The 20,000-nt window shown below is 46.4% G+C and overlaps 1 protein-coding gene across 1 annotated transcript in view; it reads right to left on the bottom strand.

Annotated features, from left to right (window-relative positions):
- The window catches only part of LOC139643665 (cullin-9-like), a gene marked incomplete at its 5' end in the record, with an annotated part of 31,754 nt that extends 12,058 nt beyond the window's left edge, over nt 1-19,696 (bottom strand). Inside the window, 19 exon segments of the mRNA XM_071518885.1 lie at nt 363-527; nt 1,348-1,488; nt 2,013-2,270; nt 2,648-2,765; nt 4,351-4,598; nt 8,195-8,385; nt 8,986-9,112; nt 10,248-10,393; nt 11,932-12,103; nt 12,278-12,476; nt 12,885-13,042; nt 14,155-14,337; nt 15,171-15,307; nt 15,705-15,734; nt 16,626-16,811; nt 18,498-18,631; nt 19,187-19,298; nt 19,301-19,361; nt 19,601-19,696. Of these exon segments, the coding sequence (XP_071374986.1) occupies nt 363-527; nt 1,348-1,488; nt 2,013-2,270; nt 2,648-2,765; nt 4,351-4,598; nt 8,195-8,385; nt 8,986-9,112; nt 10,248-10,393; nt 11,932-12,103; nt 12,278-12,476; nt 12,885-13,042; nt 14,155-14,337; nt 15,171-15,307; nt 15,705-15,734; nt 16,626-16,811; nt 18,498-18,631; nt 19,187-19,298; nt 19,301-19,361; nt 19,601-19,696 (2,862 nt within the window).
- Nucleotides 19,697-20,000: the final 304 nt, after the last annotated feature.

Genomic DNA, 20,000 nt, shown 5'->3' with positions numbered 1-20,000 from the left:
GCTTTATTACTATTTCCGTGACACTTTTGGTCCTCCATACAGCTCTGCCTATTATTTTTCCAGTAAATAGTTTATAGTTCTGCGGTTCTGTCCAGGAAACTGTTAGAAATGTTCAGTGTCTGATGGACTGAGGACAGTTTCCACTGAGCTGCTGCTTCACTTCCTGCTTCTTTAGAAACAAATCAACACAGTTCCTTTCTAGGAAATTATTCAGAAATCGTGGACCCGGAAAATAAAGAGTTACCAAAACGTCTGGATTTGTGTTTGAGCGGCTTCAGACTCTCTAAGGGGAACGTGTCCTGAAATCCCTCGGCATGTCTGGCAGTGGGAGCAGGAGGGCGGGCGGCGGCTTGACCTCTGACCTCGGGGAAGTTGCAGCTGAAGCAGGAGGACCAGCAGCACTTGGAGCAGGTTCCCATGCTGCCCATGTTCTCCTTACACAGGATCTGATCACAGCCCAGAGGGTTGGTGCACCAGGTCAGGTTGGAGCAACACTCCACATAACCCCGCAACAAGGCGTTCTCATACTGAGAGGGGAGGAGGACAAGAAGAAAAAGAGAAGAGGAAGAGAAGAAAAAGACAGGATGAGAGAAAAGAGGAGGAGAGAGGAGGAACAGCAGGTGTTATCAGGGTTCTCACACTCACATGGACATCAAATTCAAGGCCTTTTCCATGACTTTCAAGGTCTTGTTTGGTGAAATTCAAGGACTCAAAATCAGCGGTAAGACATGATATTGGTCAGAATCAGACATTACAGGTTTTGTTTTTGTTTACTCATGATCTCATCAAGTCAAGAAATCCTGGTAAAACAATTTGAAGTGCTATAAATCTGTCACAGGGTTTTCATCAGGATGTGAAGTGTTGATCCTAGTCCAGAGAGCTGAGGCATATTGATGAATTTGGGTGCTATATTTTAATGAAAATAATCTTTTACTTAGTACTTTTAAGGCCATCCATTTGTTTGAAGAAACCTGTAAAGTATTATTTTATTTTTCTCAAATCCACAAACTTTAAAGGATTTTCAAGGCCCGTGGGAACCCTGTGTTATTATAGTCAGGTTTCCTGATGGAATATTCCAGGACTTTCCAGGACCTGGACCTGTTGCTCTTCCTGGTTTGTTCTTGTTGTTTTTCAGCCTGAAAACATTCTGCTGTTTTCCTGGAAATTTCCCTGATATTCCCTGAGAATTTATCAAATTTCCCTGAACTTTCCCCGTCTGGAATAAACCTCAAAACTCCAGAACATTCCAGGAAGTCTAGAAAACACAAGACAATAAACTCCTCAGTAAACCAAACAGAAGCCGACTTCCTGCTTCCTGCTTCCTGCGAGCGGTGATGCTGCCGTTACCTTGGCGACGGTGTCCTTGTCGGTGAGGATGCTGAGGAAGAACTGGGAGGTGGGCTGAGCTCGGCAGTCTGTGATTGGACAGTTACAGTTCATCACCAGGTTCTGCTCGATCCTCGCCGTCAGGTACTCCTGCCAGCAAGACTGCACACACACACACACACACACACACACACACACACACACACACACACACACACACACACACACACACACACACACACACACACACACACAGTTAGAAACTATATGTAACACACACTGACAAATACACAGGCTGGACAACACACACATTGTTATACAGAATATAGACTATATAACATACAGACCATTATAAAAAATATATATATTTATAGATTGTAAAACATATTGTTACAGTGCCTGCCTCAGTCTAACCCGTCTCCCACTGTTTTCCTGTGTGTGTGTGTGTGTGTGCCTCACCCTGCAGCAGTAGTGCATGCAGCAGAGTGTGTGTGTGTGTGTGTGTGTGTGTGTGTGTGTGTGTGTGTGCCTCACCCTGCAGCAGTAGTGCATGCAGCAGAGTGTGTGTGTGTGTGTGTGTGTGTGTGTGTGTCTCACCCTGCAGCAGTAGTGCATGCAGCAGAGTGTGTGTGTGTGTGTGTGTGTGTGTGTGTGTGTGTGTGTGTGTGTGTGTGTGTGTGTCTCACCCTGCAGCAGTAGTGCATGCAGCAGAGTGTGGGCGTGGGCGCGGGCTCGGCGGCGGCGGGGGGGCGGGGCCCCAGGCAGACGGGGCAGGTGGAGACCGGGCTCGCCGGCGGCTGCGGGTTCCGGCTCTTCAGGCCGGCGGCCATGATGACGGCGTCCGGCTCGTCGGTGTAGCGCTGGACCAGCTGATCCACGTTCCACTTACAGTGGACCAGCAGGTGCTCGGCCCGGTCCAGGTCCAGACTCAGAGTCCCCGAGACCTGGCGGGACCACAAACCACAACACACTTTACCGGCTACAGCTGACAGCCGGACTCTGTGATGATGATTCAGCAAGCAACTTCAAACCAACTTCAAACCAACTTCAAACCAACTTCATGAACTCTGATTCAAACCAACTTCATCAATTCAGATCTAAAGCAGCATTATGGATCCAGGTCTAAAGCAGCTTTATGGATTCAGGTCTAAAGTAGCTTTATGGATTCAGATCTAAAGCAGCTTTATGGATCCAGGTCTAAAGCAGCTTTATGGATTCAGGTCTAAAGTAGCTTTATGGATTCAGATCTAAAGCAGCTTTATGGATCCAGGTCTAAAGCAGCTTTATGGACTCAGGTCCAGCTGTATCTGCTGACTCGGACCTGCTGGACTGTTCTCTGCATCAGCTGGCGGACTTCCTCCTGTGTCATGGTGCGACCCATCGAGAACAGAACCGCCTCCAGAACGCCGTCCTCCAACCGCTGAGGGGTCGACACCAGGCTGCACACACACACACACACACACACACACACACACACAGGAGGAGGAGACAGACCGGTCAGTGAGCTGTATCACTGCTCTTCTTTAAAAGAACATTCATATATTAGTTACTGAACTAATTAGTAGTTTTTATTTGTAATATTAATAAATGCTTAAATGTTTACTGTTAGCACTAAAATGCTGAATTATTTGATTAAAATGACTAAATATATTTAATTACATTAAATTAATTACATTTGAATTAATTTAAACTTTTTTCATGTGAAGCCCTTTGTAACTCTGCTGCACAGTCAGCATTATTAAAGAAGTTAAAAATGATACAGCTTTGTTTTTCGTTATCAAAACTATACAGTATGAACTGTGCTATTGTTCCTGTAAAGCTCTGTGTGTAAACTCTTTCAGTTATGTGCTATAGAGATAAAGATTATCATTATATTATTATCATTATAATGATTTATTAGTTTGTTATTACTACTATTTTGATGTTTGTCAGTGAGAAACATGAAACTGACAGAAAATCAGGACAATCTGCTGATTACTAATTTAAAGCCTCTGGCAGCTTTTATGAATCTGTAATAGAATAAGTCATTACAGGAGGTAATGAATTTACCTAATTATGAAAAAGAATAAAACAACAAGCATGGTTCAAAGTTCAGAACTTCTCTTTATTTTCTTATTTTAGAAAATGAAACATTTGCATCTTTTAGCTTTTGGAGAAACTGCAGCAGCAGCCTGACGCTTTTCTGTTCTGCAAAACTCTTTAGGATTTTAATCTTTAATCTCCGTTGGCATTTGAACTGAAAAGTGTAAAATAAAGAAAAGCGTGAATCCGGAGGTCAAAGTGCGTTTCAGACAGGGGGCAGAGAAACTGAACTCAGATCTGTTTCATCCGAGAGGAAAGAGAAACAGCTGGAGGCAAAAAGAGACGAAGCAAAAAAACTCTGGAAAAATCAACTGAACAGACGATGATGATGATGATGCTGCCGGCGTGAGGAAGGCGCCGGTTACTCTTACAGTGAGAGAGGAAAACAGGAACAGAAGGAAAAGACCAGTCAGCTGATCAGGAGAGACAGACTGAATTCTGGGAAACTAACGAACCAAATGAAACCCGACAGACAGATTTAAACCACAGGACTGACAGCCGATCGATGGATCGTTTTGGCGGGAAAAAAACAGTAGAGCTGAACGATTAATCGGAAAAAAAAAAATTTGAAGTCGCAATATGAATTTCTGTCATTTACAAATCTCAGAGGCTGCAGTTAATTTAACAAAATCACTTTTCTTTAAACAATTTTAAAGTTTAAAAAAATGTATGACAAGAAAAACCAGTGATGATATGAATCGGTTTAAACTGCAACATTCTGTCAAATAATCACAATTAGATTTTTTTTGTCACCATCGTTCAGCCCTAAAGAAAAAAAAAAAGAAAAAAAAAAAGAATAAAAAATAAAGAATTTTCTACTCAAGAGTTCATTCTGTTTTTCCGTGAACCCGAATCTCAAACTTCCTCCTCGACTCGTAACCGGCCGCTCGCTCCTCAGCGGGAGGTCAAAGGTCGCGGGGAGGTCAAAGGTCGCGGTCGCACCTGATGTCGGCGCTCCCCGCCTCCCTCCTGGGCTCCGCCTTGCCGAAGCAGAACTGCGCCTGGCCCTTCTGCGGCGTGGACGGATCCTCCGGCAGGAACTCCACGATGTGCGGGTTCTCCTCGTTACGCCGGACGTAACCTTTACTGATCACATGCATGATGCAGGACAGAACGTCACTGGTGCTGCAGCTGAACCGCACCGAGCCGGGAGACCGGGACGCCTCCTGCTTCTGACACGAGTCCAGCACCTGAGAGAGACCAGAGAGACCAGAGAGAGAGACCAGAGAGAGAGACCAGAGAGACCAGAGAGAGACCAGAGAGACCAGAGAGAGACCAGAGAGAGACCAGAGAGAGACCAGAGAGAGAGACCAGAGAGACCAGAGAGACCAGAGAGAGACCAGAGAGAGAGACCAGAGAGAGACCAGAGAGAGAGACCAGAGAGACCAGAGAGAGACCAGAGAGAGAGACCAGAGAGACCAGAGAGAGAGACCAGAGAGAGACCAGAGAGACCAGAGAGAGAGACCAGAGAGACCAGAGAGAGAGACCAGAGAGAGACCAGAGAGAGACCAGAGAGAGAGACCAGAGAGAGACCAGAGAGAGACGAGAGAGAGACCAGAGAGAGAGACCAGAGAGAGAGACCAGAGAGACCAGAGAGAGACCAGAGAGAGAGACCAGAGAGAGACCAGAGAGAGACCAGAGAGAGAGAGAGACCAGAGAGACCAGAGAGAGAGACCAGAGAGAGAGACCAGAGAGAGACCAGAGAGACCAGAGAGAGAGACCAGAGAGAGACCAGAGAGACCAGAGAGACCAGAGAGAGACCAGAGAGAGAGACCAGAGAGACCAGAGAGAGACCAGAGAGAGACCAGAGAGAGACCAGAGAGAGAGACCAGAGAGAGACCAGAGAGAGAGACCAGAGAGAGACCAGAGAGACCAGAGAGAGACCAGAGAGAGACCAGAGAGAGAGACCAGAGAGAGACCAGAGAGAGACCAGAGAGACCAGAGAGAGACCAGAGAGAGAGACCAGAGAGACACCAGAGAGAGAGACCAGAGAGACCAGAGAGAGACCAGAGAGACCAGAGAGAGACCAGAGACAGACCAGAGAGACCAGAGAGAGACCAGAGAGACCAGAGAGAGACCAGAGAGAGACCAGAGACAGACCAGAGAGACCAGAGAGAGACCAGAGAGAGAGAGACGAGAGAGAGAGACAGGGGGTTTATTAGTCCGGTTGGTTTCACACTGACTGATATCAGCAGCTGGACAGATATTTTGTTGGGAAACAAAAAATGAAACTGGAGTCGCACCAGGAGGCGTTTTCACATTATAAAGCTGCACTTTTGCTGCTTTTCCACTGCATGGACCGGCTCAACTCGCCTCTACTCGCTTTTGGTAGTACCACTTTGGTTTTCCACTGCAGATAGTACCCCCTCAATGTGCCCCACCCCCCAAACTGGTCGTCATAGTGACGCCGACACACAGCTACTATGGAGGATATGGAAGCGATGGTGTTCTTGATTCTCGGTGTGTGGCTGTCAGTCACAGCAAGGAGACAGATTTTACTTCAGAAGAGGCTGAAGGCAGCGAGACAGCAGAAGCTCTCTGGCTGCTCGAGGCCACGCAAGAGGGTAAGCTAACCGCTAGCCTGGTAGCTAACGTTAGCATATACGTCCCGTGTCGCGATGACGATTCTCTGACCAATCAGTGGTCTGCAGTGTTTTTACGTCACCTTTTGGTATCTCCTCAGCTCGCTTGGAACCTCAACGGAGGTGCTACGAAAAAAAAGTACCAGGTACTACGTGATATGGTACCTGGTACCTGGTACTTGGCCAGTGGAAAACCAAAAAAGGCGAGTACAGTCGAGTCGAGTCGAGTCGAGCCGGTACCATGCAGTGGAAAAGCGCCATTTGCCTCTTACACTTTGCTGTAATTTGGCTAAAAACAACCAAACAGCCTGCTGTGAAAGAACAAATCATTAAGATAAGATATCACTTTATTAATTCAGGATTATGTCATTTCCTCTGTTTGGTTTGGACTTTATCCAGTTTTCACACCAAAATGATCCGCTCCACGGTCTGGATGGAAGAGGACAGAGAACACAGATTCTTGGTGAACCTTTTGCAACATTTAGGTCCACGGCCGAGTCCGCCTGGTGAGTTCACACCTGACAGATGATCTGAACTCAGCATTAAGATCCTGAAGTCCGGACCAAACCATGCTGCTGTGAAGCCGCCTGAGAGGAGAGGGTGAGGCTGCTCTACAGGAGCAGCAGTAAAGGCCAATTTAAACTCTCTCTTTACACTCTTCATGGTTTCTTACTGAAGACAACATGGAGAGGATGAAGAGAGACGAGCTGAGGAGGTTCAGTCGACAGATCACCTCCCGATTATAAAGACACCAGATGGACTGAAACATCCAGATCTAGTCTGCTTCCAGACTCCTGAGTCTCATCCTTCTGCGATTCAGAGAGTCTGGTGTTTCCCTCGTCAACGGCTTGTTCTCGCTCAGAGAAACGATGGAGCCAATCAGAGCCTTTGTGGGCGGGGCTAAAGTTTGAAACGTTCACACGACGGTTTTTCATCGTCGTTTCGGCAGAACAGATTTGTTCAAATCTCCTGAACCAACAGATCGTCTTTAAATGGACGACATTCTTGGTCAGTTGGTAAATGTTTGCTAACATGTAGAGGCTGACTGTCTGCAGCATCATGTGACTGAAGAGACGCCAGAGCGGCCGATACGTCTGTCACTAGTGATTGGTTCAGATACGCCAGTCACTAGTGATTGGTTCAGATACGCCAGTCACTAGTGATTGGTTCAGATACGTCGTCACTAGTGATTGGTTCAGATACGTCGTCACTAGTGATTGGTTCAGATACGTCCGTCACTAGTGATTGGTTCAGATACTTCAGTCACTAGTGATTGGTTCAGATAAGCCAGTCACTAGTGATTGGTTCAGATACCTCACTAGTGATTGGTTCAGATACCTCACTAGTGATTGGTTCAGATACGTCCGTCACTAGTGATTGGTTCAGATACGTCAGTCACTAGTGATTGGTTCAGATATGTCAGTCACTAGTGATTGGTTCAGATACGTCAGTCACTAGTGATTGGTTCAGATACATCCGTCACTAGTGATTGGTTCAGATACCTCACTAGTGATTGGTTCAGATATTTCAGTCACTAGTGATTGGTTCAGATATTTCAGTCACTAGTGATTGGTTCAGATATTTCAGTCACTAGTGATTGGTTCAGACATGTCAGTCACTAGTGATTGGTTCAGACATGTCAGTCACTAGTGATTGGTTCAGATACATCCGTCACTAGTGATTGGTTCAGATACCTCACTAGTGATTGGTTCAGATATTTCAGTCACTAGTGATTGGTTCAGATACTTCAGTCACTAGTGATTGGTTCAGATATTTCAGTCACTAGTGATTGGTTCAGACACGTCGGTCACTAGTGATTGGTTCGGGGAAAATCAACCCCTCCAATAGAGAAAAAGACTAACGAGGAGGAAATCTCAGCTGGATGACGGAGTGAAACCAGATCAGGTCGATCCAGAACACGAGCCTCAGAGAATGTAAACACTTCTTCTTCTGTTGTTACTTCTGTGTTAACAAAGCTCCACACTGACATCTAGTGTTTCGGTTTCTACGCTCAGAATCACCAACGAGTGTTTTGGAGTAGAGACTAGGGCTAAAGACAAGACAGGTTACTGTGTCACAGTAACCTACATCTGGAAACAAATCCACCTTATCACACTATTCACTTTTACAGAGAACGTTACTGAATGGATCTACAGATCTGCATCAGACCACATCCCACTGTGTGAACCGGCTCCTCCTCCCACCTTGAAGACCAGGTTGTCGATGTGCATCTCCTTCTCCTCCTTCATGATGTGGACGATCAGGCAGTAGATGTAGTTCCTCTTCCTCTCCAGCGTGCGCGCCGCGTCTTCGTCCACGTTCAGGTACGTCTGCCTGGGCAGCAGGAAGCAGGACGCCACGCCGCCACCCGCCTGCTGGTTCAGCCGCAGCACGCCTGACACACACACACACACACACACACACACACACACACACACACACACACACACACACACACAGACACAGAGGAACCGCTGACTCAGTTACAGTTGAAGAAGATAGAAATAAAGAGCACCACCGTCCATTTTTTATTTTCTGTAAATCTCTTCTTAAAAAGTATTTCTATGAACAGGCCTTGTTTATATCTGTCAATTGTGATTGATTTATCTCATATTCTGTTTTACTGTCTAGCAGCCATGAACAGGCTGCTTATAACGATCAATTTCTATAATTTAAACTTGCATCTACCTTGATTTTATTTATTCACTGTTTGCCTTTCCTTTTGCTATAAAACATTTTGGAACATTGGTTTTGAAAAGTGCGATATCAATAAAGTTTGTTGCGTTTTTATGTTTAAAAGGTTTCCCATTCTACATTTTACATTCTAGTCATTTCTGTGACTCTGATCTGGAGAAACTCCACTGAGCTCAGCAGCAGAATAAACTTCACTTCCTACATCACCAACATCAGTAAGCGACAGTGAGGTCAAAGGTCAGAGAGTGTGTGTGTGTGTGTGTGTGTGTGTGTGTGTGTGTGTGTGTGTGTGTGTGCTGACCCTGGCTGGGCTCGTCAGGCTGGCTGCAGGTCAGCAGTCCTCCCTCGGCGATGAGCGGCAGCAGAGCGTGAGCCAGGACCGCCGGGGAGAGAGAGGCCGCCTGCTGCAGAGACGCCACGTCCACTTCCTACACACACACACACACACACACACACACACACACACACACACACACACACACACACTGCTGTCAGGATGTTTCCCCTCGGTTCACTGACTGACTGATATTTGATATTAAACTAAAATGAAGTAAGGTAAACAGGAGGGAAATGAAACGGTCACAGCAGCAAACTTGAGACAGAATAGACAAAATGACATTATAGTGAATCTTATCTTAACACCCGGTCTAGAGCTGCCGCGGTATTGATTTTTTCCTCACCGCACAAATTAGCGAAGCCATTCAAACCTTCGAGGTAACCGCCATAAAAAAATAATAATTTAAACCTCAGAACAGTGTTACACCTTTCATTGCATAACGGGCGATGAGTGGTCCTAAGATGCGATGATTTGTCGTGTTTCCTCGCATGTTGTTGAGTTTCTTGCTGCAGATGCGGCACGCTGCCTCGTCCAAACTCTTTGGCTTTCCCTCTTCATCGGGCTCAAAGCCAAAATGTTCCCAAACAGCAGAAGTCAGGTTGGGTTTCGCTACAAGATCCATGTTTTAGCCTAATTTGAAGTGAAAACTTTCCTTAGCCAACAGTTTCAAAGCACGTTCTCCGATCAGAAAGTTAACTGCGCAACTGTGAGTGGAAACTTTCAAACACACGCCGTGAAGAAAATAGGCTACACACTTATAATAATAATTATTATTATTATTTAAAAAATAGTATTGCATTTATTTCAGATCACATAACTTTTACAAGCAAAAATTGGAACATAAAAAATAGGCCTAAAATAAACTAAAAAAAAACCCAGCGGTGAAGCGGTGATCAGTTTGACTCTGCGGTGGGCGTGATGTGATTGCGTTACCGCGGTAATGCGGTAACCACGGCAGCTCTGACCCGGTCCCGACAATTCAAACATTCCCTCCAAACCGAACGATCCAATCAGGACGGCCGAACCTCCAGACTACCAGATGAAGGAAGAGTCAAAAACTTCAAATACAACAGACGAAACCCAGGAAGGAAACACTGAGGCTTCAGAGGGCGGGACCCGGCTGATGAATGTGTGAAGCAAGCTGGAAAACATTCTGCTGTGTTCCGGGTGTGTGTGTGTGTGTGTGTGTGTGTGTGTGTGTGTGTGTGTGTGTGTGTGTGTGTCACCTCCATGCTGTTGAAGTGCAGCAGGATGAACATCTGCAGTGTGGAGACGTGCAGCGTCCAGCCGCCAAACTGCAGCTCAGCGTGTCCGAGCCACGTCCACTGCAGCCTCCGAGGCTTCGAGTGGCTGAGGCCGTACAGACACTGACCTGGAGAGAGAGAGAGAGAGAGAGAGAGAGCGAGAGAGAGAGCGAGAGAGAGCGAGAGAGAGAGAGAGAGAGAGAGAGAGAGAGAGAGAGAGAGAGCGAGAGAGAGAGAGAGCGAGAGAGAGAGAGAGAGAGAGAGAGAGAGAGAGAGAGAGAGAGAGAGAGAGAGAGAGAGAGAGAGAGAGAGAGAGAGAGAGAGAGAGAGAGAGACACACACACAAAGACACACACAGAGAGACACACACACACACACAGGTCAGAGCATTAACAACACCATCTTGAAGCTACACCTGTGACAATATGAAAATTTCACAGTACGATTATCTTGTCTCAATCGTAGTGTCTAGTCTGTAGTGTCTAGTCTGTAGTCTCTTGTCTGTAGTGTCTAGTCCTTAGTCTGTAGTGTCTAGTCTGTAGTGTCTAGTCCCTAGTCTGTAGTGTCTAGTCCCTAGTCTGTAGTGTCTAGTCTGTAGTGTCTAGTCCCTAGTCTGTAGTCTCTAGTCTGTATTCTCATCTGTAGTCTCTTGTCTGTAGTGTCTAGTCTTTAGTCTCTAGTATCTACTCTGTAGTGTCTAGTCTGTAGTGTCTAGTCTTTAGTCTCTAGTATCTACTCTGTAGTGTCTAGTCTGTAGTGTCTAGTCCCTAGTCTGTAGTGTCTAGTCTGTAGTCTCTAGTCTGTTGTCCCTAGTCTGTAGTCTGTAGTGTCTAGTCTGTAGTGTCTAGTCCCTAGTCTGTAGTCTGTAGTCTGTTGTCTCTAGTCTGTAGTGTCTAGTCTGTAGTCTCTAGTCTGTAGTCTCTAGTCTGTAGTGTCTAGTCTGTAGTCTGTAGTCTGTTGTCTCTAGTCTGTAGTGTCTAGTCTCTAGTCTCTAGTCTGTAGTCTCTAGTCTGTAGTGTCTAGTCTGTAGTCTGTAGTCTGTTGTCTCTAGTCTGTAGTGTCTAGTCTGTAGTCCCTAGTCTGTACACAGTCTGTCTTGAGTCTTTACTGTTATTCTAACATGTGGAAAATAGTCAAAATAAAGAAAAATTGAACAAAACATGGAATTTCACAGAATTTCATTGAATTCAATTCCAATTCTTTTTCCTGTAGGTTTTTTCAAATTACAATTCCTCAGTTGAAATGGAACTGAACTGTGTGTGTGTGTGTGTGTGTGTGTGTGTGTGTGTACTGACTGTGTATGTGTGTGTGTATGTGTGTACTGACTGTGTGTGTGTGTGTGTGTACTGACTGTGTGTGTGTGTGTGTGTGTGTGTGTGTGTACTGACTGTGTATGTGTGTGTGTGTGTGTGTACTGACTGTGTGTGTGTGTGTGTGTACTGACTGTGTGTGTGTGTGTATGTGTGTGTACTGACTGTGTGTGTGTGTGTGTGTGTGTGTACTGACTGTGTGTGTGTGTGTGTGTGTATGTGTGTACTGACTGTGTGTGTGTGTGTGTGTGTGTGTGTGTGTGTGTGTACTGACTGTGTGTGTGTGTGTGTGTGTGTGTGTGTGTGTGTGTGTACTGACTGTGTGTGTGTGTGTGTGTGTGTGTGTGTGTACTGACTGTGTGTGTAGAACTGTGTGAACTGGCTCAGGTAGGAGCACAGCTGTGGTGGGAAGTGTTTTCCCGGTTCGTCCAGGAAACACGGCGAGGAAACGGCCCAGCAGCGCGGAGACAGAACCAGAACCTGGACCTCCGCCTCGTCCTCCGCCTCCGGCCAGTCCTCCTCCATCATCTACGGCAACAAGCGAGGGACAAACTGCATCAGGTCACATTCAGGACAATTCCAGCGTGAATCGAGTTTTTTGTTCATTTGTCTGGTTCTGCATCTGTACAGATATGTGTGTATGTGTGTGTGTGTGTGTGTGTGTGTGTGTGTGTGTGTGTGTGTGTGTGTGTGTGTGTGGACCTGGTCTCGGTCCTGCAGGCTGCGGTCCAGCTGCTGCAGTCTGTACAGGTGGAACTCCTGCTGCAGCTCTGCAGACTCGCTCAGGTTCTTCATCATCTGCTGGGGGAAGCGACTCGGGAAGCAGCTTCCGATCTGATCCATCACAGCGCTCTCCAGCCACAGCTTCCCCGCCGCCAGCAGCCGGTCGCCCAGGTAGTACCTGACCAGAGAAACTTTATTTATACCTGACCAGAGAAACTTTATTTATACCTGACCATGAGAAACTTTATTTATACCTGACCAGAGAAACTTTATTTATACCTGACCATGAGAAACTTTATTTATACCTGACCAGAGAAACTTTATTTATACCTGACCAGAGAAACTTTATTTATACCTGACCAGAGAAACTTTATTTATACCTGACCATGAGAAACTTTATTTATACCTGACCAGAGAAACTTTATTTATACCTGACCGTGAGAAACTTTATTTATACTGAACAAAAATATAAACGCAACACTTTTGATTTTGCTTCCATTTTTCATGAGTTGAAATAAAAGATCTAAGACTTTTTCTATGCACACAAAAGGCTTATGTCATGTGTGATGTCATGTGGGCCTCTGACCTGTAGAAGTGCTCGAAGGTGTTGGCGAGCTCCAGGCCGGACAGGAACAGCATGGGCTCCAGGAACTGCTGCAGCCGCTCCAGAGTCTCCACACTGCCGCAGGCCGAGCCGCTGGCCTGGATCATCTGGTCGATGTACTGAGCGAAGCGCTCGCTCACCTGCACACACACACACACACACACACACACACACACACACACACACACACACACACACACACACACACACACACACACACACACACACACACACACACACACACACACACACACAGGCATTTCATAATTTAACAAAGTGTCCAACAGGAACCTGTTCAGCGCTCCAACCTACATCAGAACCAAACAGAACCAAACAGGAACAGATGTGGAACTAAAACCCTAAACTGCAGATTATTACAGAGGGTCGTCCCCTGGAGGGCGTCCCGTGGAGGGGCGTGCCCTGGAGGGGCGTCCCCTGGAGGGGCGTCCCCTGGAGGGGCGTCCCCTGGAGGGGCGTCCCGTGGAGGGGCGTCCCCTGGAGGGCGTCCCGTGGAGGGGCGTCCCCTGGAGGGGCGTCCCGTGGAGGGGCGTCCCGTGGAGGGGCGTCCCCTGGAGGGGCGTCCCCTGGAGGGGCGTCCCCTGGAGGGGCGTGCCCTGGAGGGGCGTCCCGTGGAGGGGCGTCCCCTGGAGGGGCGTCCCGTGGAGGGGCGTCCCCTGGAGGGGCGTCCCCTGGAGGGGCGTGCCCTGGAGGGGCGTCCCCTGGAGGGCGTCCCATCCCGGTGGCTCCACTGGCAGAGTCCTAATCTCGGCGGCTCGGTCTGAATCGGGACGGTTCTCTCTCCTGCAGGTCTTCCCCTCCCTGCCGGTCTTTCCTGTCTCTCTCTACTGTGACTGTCTAATAGAGCGGAAATGCCCAAAATAATTAGGCACCGTTATGTTTTAAACCGTTATGTTTTAAACCGTTATGTTTTAGCGTTTATCGTTTTAGCACCGGTATCGGAACAAATCTAAACAACATCCCCAGCCACTGTACAGCTGAGCATTATCATGTCGTGTATTTTATGTCAAATTACATAAAATGTGTCGTCAGCACTGAACCACAGTTGCTTTTTGTGCAATTCCAAAACTATAAGACCTAGAAGGGACCAAATCCCTCCGCATGCACGAGTGCAGCGTTACGCCTGGCCCCGCCCCCCCGCTCCAGCCCCCGGCCCAGCCCCTGGCTCCGCCCCTGCCCCCTGCCCCGCCCCGCCCCCGGCCCAGACCCGCCCCCTGGTGGCGAGCAGACTCACATGCATGGCTCTGAGGATGGAGAGCTGCAGCAGCGCGGCAGAGAAGCCGTGGCGGAGGGCGAGGACGAAGGCGGTCTGCTGGCCGAACAGTTCCTCCATGGCGTTCTTCAGCCGCAGGTACAGAGAGCGGTAACGCTCCACCAGGTCCGGCAGGCTGCAGCTGCTGTCCAGGAACTTCTTCACCTGGAGAGAGGGGCCATTATCAATATCATATTGATAATATAGATATATAAGAGATAAGACATGACAGTGGTGAGAGTGAAACCTGTGATTACACAACTGGTAGAATATCTACTGGATTATAGCGCCATTGAACTATTCCTCATTTTGCCAGGGAACCTCTAGAACCTTCTCAAAAACCCCTGGAACCCCCTCAAGAACCCCTGGAACCCCCTCAAGAACCCCTGGAACCCCCTCAAGAACCCCCTGGAACCTCCTCAAGAACCCCTGGAACCCCCTCAAGAACCCCTGGAACCTCCTCAAGAACCCCTGGAACCCCCTCAGTACACATCTCATTTTGTATGGAACTTTCGATAACATCTGAGATTTCTGAAGCAGCAGATATTACTTTAAAAAAGGTTTTTGTGACACAGATTTGTGCTAGAAAATATCCTCAAATCATCCTAAATAGCTTTTCAGTATCAACTCAAATATAAACCTTTAGTCTAATAATCTATTTTTTCCTGTTTTATTCTTTTATTTTGCATCAACTATTTTACTGCTTGTTCAGCATCTATGTTTAAGTCTGGTTTATTTTATTTTCCGTTTTTATGTATTATTATGTGAAGCACTTTGGGCAACAATTCTGTATGACAGGTGCTACACAAACAGACTTTATTCTTCTTCTTATCATTATTATTAGTATTATTAACTAAAAATGGATTTATGACCTGATAGCTACTTTTAAAAAGACAATTCAACATTAAAGAAATGATTTAGATTGGAGAAATATTAACCGGAAAAAAGTGAAAGGTTCTATTTTAATATAAATGAATGTGAATCTGAACCCGTCTCACCTGGCGCTGCACCACACCCTGCCAGCAGAGGGCGATGCCCGCGATGCTGCTGGTGTTCTTCACTTTGGGCTTGGCGGAGGAAGACGCAGAAGAAGACGAGGCCGCTGCGTTGTCTTTGTTTTTCCCCTCTTTCCCGTCTGGAAGAGAAGTTGAACGGGTTGATTTTCTGAACGAAAACAGTTCTCAGTAAGTCGTATAGGTATAAAATTAAAAATAAAAATGAAAACAGCAGCCAAAAACTGAAAGACAAAGCGGTGCCTTTGTTTTGTCCTTCTTTGCCATCTGAAAAGAAACAAAAAAGGTCAATCTTCTGACTAAAAATCGTTACGGGAAAATCTAAGTAAAATAAAAACCTGGTAGAAAAATAATAAAAATGGTAACAGCAGCCAAAAAGTGAAAGAAAAGGATGGGAGTGTGAGCGCGTCCCGCCTGAGGCTTCGGTCAGCAGAGACTCATGGGAAAAAAAACACAGAAACAGAAACGCAAAAATCAACAAACCAAGATGCAGCAAACTGCCTCTGAACTGTTACTTACTCTTCAGATCTTTGCTTCGGTTGATACCTTCTGCAACAGAATAAATACCTTTAAACACCGAGGATCCACAACACTGAAGACTCAGATCCTGAATTCATTTTACTATAAGATGCACATCAGCTTTATTATTATTATTATTAACCCACTACTATAATGGAGAGGAGAGGAGAGGAGAAGAGAGAGGAGGAGAGAGGAGGAGAGGAGACAAGGAGAGGAGACAAGGAGAGGAGAGGAGAGGAGAGGAGAGGAGAAGAGAGGAGGAGAGGAGGACAGAGAGGAGAGGAGACAAGGAGAGGAGAGGAGAGGAGAGGAGAGGAGGAGAGGAGGACAGAGAGGAGAGGAGACAAGGAGAGGGGACAGGAGAGGAGGAAAAGACAGAGGAGACAAGGAGAGGAGAGGAGAGGAGGAGAGGAGGAGAGGAGAAAGGAGGAGAGGAGGAGAGGAGACAAGGAGAGGAGGAGAGGAGAAAGGAGGAGAGGAGGAGAGGAGACAAGAAGAGAGGAGGAGAGGAGACAAGGATAGGAGAGGAGGAGAGAGGAGAGAGGAGGGGAGACAAGGAGAGGAGAGGTGAGGAGGAGAGGAGACAAGGAGAGAGGAGAGGAGGAGAGGAGAGGAGAGGAGAGAGGAGGGGAGACAAGGAGAGGAGAGGAGAGGAGAGAGGAGGGGAGACAAGGAGAGGAGAGGAGGAGAGGAGACAAGGAGAGGAGAGGAGGAGAGGGGACAAGGAGAGGAGAGGAGAGGAGAGGAGGAGAGGAGGAGAGGAGAGGAGGAGAGACAAGGAGAGGAGAGGAGGAGGTTATAAATTCTAGTTATTATTAAGCAGCATCATTTGAGTCCTGGTCTACTGTAAACATGTGGTTTCTGGTTGTTTCTCCTGGTCTGGGCAGACGGTGTTGTGAGTTTTTTGGTTCCCAGACTCACTTGACTTGACCGGGGGTTTGAGCTCCTCGGTGTCCAGCCGGCTCGTGTCCACGTGCACCAGCAGGTGTGTGAGGCGGCGCACGCGGGAGTTAAAGATGGCCGCCCGGCTCTTGCAGCGGCGGGCCGACTCGGCGTTGTCCAGATACTCGCTGAGCAGCCAGGACAGAGGGCTGGGCGCCGAGGATTCTGGGTAGACAGAGGGATTTAATGAGACGGGTTCAGAAGACACGTGACTTTATGTCGACTGGGTCTGAATGTGGACTTGAAAATGTTTATCATACAACAGAAAATAAAGGTAACACTTTATAATAACCATCATTAATAAATGGTAAATGATAGTTAATTAAACTTTAGTTAATAGTTATTTTACTGTTTTACTATTATATATATATTTTATATATATAATAATAAATATTTTTATTGTCAGATTTGATTTTGTCCAGAACTCCATGACTGTCTGTACTGCAGGTAGAGAGAGAACAGAGAAACTATAATCAGAACAGTCGTGTCGTTTGCTGTGGACCCCGGTGGTCCCCGGACCCCACGTTGAGAACCACTGTTGTAAACCATCGAGGAGAACGCTGGACACAAGTGTTTAAGTTGCTTTTTTTTAATTTATCCTTTATTTAACCAGGTGAGTCACATTGCTTTTATGTGTTTTCCTCTGGGTTATACTGCTGTTTGTACCTTTTTATACCCAATCAATCAGTAAATCAGTCGATCAGGTTGTTTTGTCCTCAATGATTAAATCAGGGAGGGGATATGTGTCGGCCCCTGCCTGTCTGCCTGTCTGCCTGTCTGTCTGTCCCACACAGTTTCTCAGATGATTGGATTTTGACTTTTGGGGAATTCTGCGTCTCTTTGCTGCACAGTTCAGCCTGAGGGGGGCGCTGTGAGGCCTGGAGGTCCAGACAGGCCGGTCTGATGCGTCTCACCGCTGTTTCAGCATTTAAAACACTGACCGGCCTGAGGGGGGCGCTGCTACTACAGGCCGAAACAAGAGGACATACTGCTTCCTGATTGGTCCAGACGGAGACTGCATCATTCAAACAAACACTTTGCCAACTGGTTAAACTTGGAAACATGAAACCTACAACACAAACACAGGGGTGAAGCATTCCCCCCCAACACTTCCTGTATATTTTAACCTTTTCTTGCACTCAACTCTCATTGGTTGTTGCTGGTCTGTAATCAGATTTGATTGGCTGACCAGCTCTCAGTACAGGAAGCTGTCAAGACTCTGGCAGAGAGTGTGGAAAACTTAAAACAAACCTTTTTAGCCTGGCTTTTATCTAGTGTGTGTTGATTTCGACTTGCAGTTTTACTGTTATTTTTATTTCTTATTTTATTATTAGTTTTATTATATTATATTTTATTTATTCATTTCTGTTTCTATTTAAACTCATGTTCTTTTTTTAACTTACTCTTATTCTCTCTTTTTATGTTCAGCACTTGGAGTTGCATTTTGATGTATGACTTGTGCTATATAAATAAAGATTCATTCATTCAAGACTCGTCCAGACTCTAGTTGTAAATATCAGACGTTTGAAATAATGCTGACTGGATCTGAACCTGATCACCAGATCACCTGGTACACCGAGCCAACGAGCCGCTCCGTCTGGAAAATCCTTCATGATGCTAAATGATCATCACCAGTTTCATGTAAAACGCTTTATAAATAAAATGTGTTATTATTATTATTATTATTATTAAAGCCAAAAACTCCTAAAATGTCTCCCAGCATGAGGAAGGCAGGGAGCTCCACCTTTTACATTTGTTTTCTCCATACATAAGGGACAGAGAGAGACCTGCCTGTGTGTGTGTGTGTGTGTGTGTGTGTGTGTGTGTGTGTGTGTGTGAGTGTGTGTGTACCGGACAGAGTGATGCTGTGCACGATGGGGGTGATGAGCGCCTCCCAGCAGGTCCGGCCCAGAGCCTCGGCCGCCTCGGCGTCCGGAAGGAAACGATCCGCAAACATCTGCTCATGTCTCAGAGCGCTGTTCAGTCTGCACACACACACACACACACACACACACACACACACACACACACACACACACACACACACACACATTAAAACTAGACTCTAAACCTACAGCTGCTTTCAGTGCCATGTGATCTAATCTGAATTAAATCAATCCACAAAGGAGATACACGATTATTATTAATAGCAGTAATAAGAAGTAAAAATTGTATTAACAGTAGTAGTAGTTTTAGTAATAGTTGTAGTAATGACTAGTAGCAGTAGTAGTAGTAATAGGGGTATTTTCTAGCAGTATCCCTAGAGTTGCAGCAGCTATAGTTGCAGTAGTAGTAGTAGTAATACTGTAGTATGAGTCCTTACTTTGTTAAAAAACAGCAGCAGTAGTAGTAGTAATAATAGAAATACTAGTACTGTTACATTTTCAGTAGCAGTAGTAGTAGTACTGCAGTATTTAACAGCAGTAGTGTTCTAACCTGTTGAAGAGCTGCAGTAGTAACAGTAGTAGTAGTAGTAGTAGTAGTAGTAGTAGTAGTACTAGTAGTAGTACTGCAGTACTCAGCAGCAGCAGTGTTCTTACTTGTTGAAGAGCTGCAGCAGCTGGGTCTTGTCCTCCATCACCTCCTGGCACCAGGTGTGGGCCTTGGTGCTGTAGAACAGGTAAGTCCGGCAGCACAGCTGCTCCTTGAACACGGCCAGAACGTCGGCTTGGGACCCAGAACCTCGAACCCGTGGACCCGGGTGTCGATCCCGCCCTGCCGGCAGGGAGCGGGAAAATACTTCAACAGTACATCAGAGACAGAGAGAACAGTATGCAGCATGTTCAGAGCAGAGCAGGATGAGTCAGTCTACTTCACATCCTGCTACTAGTCTAGAGTCCTTTAAGGAAGAAGAGCTGAACCTTGTGTGAAAATGAAAACCCTGAACATGAAACCAGAGTAAGTGCTGCACCATCATCTAGAAGGACTGATATACAGCAGAAGCTCTGTCTGACCTGCTGACATCTCTTGACCCTGATCTGGATGATGGACCAGAACCTGGTCATGTTCTCCAGCAGAACCACCCGGCTGGCCGATGGAGGAACGTTCACCTGGAGACAGAGAGGCAGAGCGGGTTCAGACAGACAGAACACTGATCTGAACCAGGTTGGCCTGTTTCTTCATTTAGCTTCATGACAGAAACACTGTCGACAATCAACACACACCAACACACACAAACAGAAACACAAAGTAAAATTGTGCCTTGTGTGATCTGAGCTGTAAACACAGTCAACAGAATGAGACACAGGCTCAACTAGGGCTGAACGATTTTAAAATATAAAAATATCTAATTGTGATTATTTTGACTGATATTGCGATTGCGATATGATTTGCGATATTAGAGGGAAAGATAAT

Source organism: Centroberyx affinis, unplaced genomic scaffold (assembly GCF_046629955.1).
Source record: "Centroberyx affinis isolate AG114_WGS23_722 - 3 ecotype Tasmania unplaced genomic scaffold, CSIRO-AGI_Caff_v1 ptg000052l_1, whole genome shotgun sequence".
Taxonomy (NCBI): domain Eukaryota; kingdom Metazoa; phylum Chordata; class Actinopteri; order Beryciformes; family Berycidae; genus Centroberyx; species Centroberyx affinis.
The sequence above is the reverse complement of the archived record's forward strand: the minus strand, read 5'-3'. Positions and strand labels throughout refer to the sequence as shown.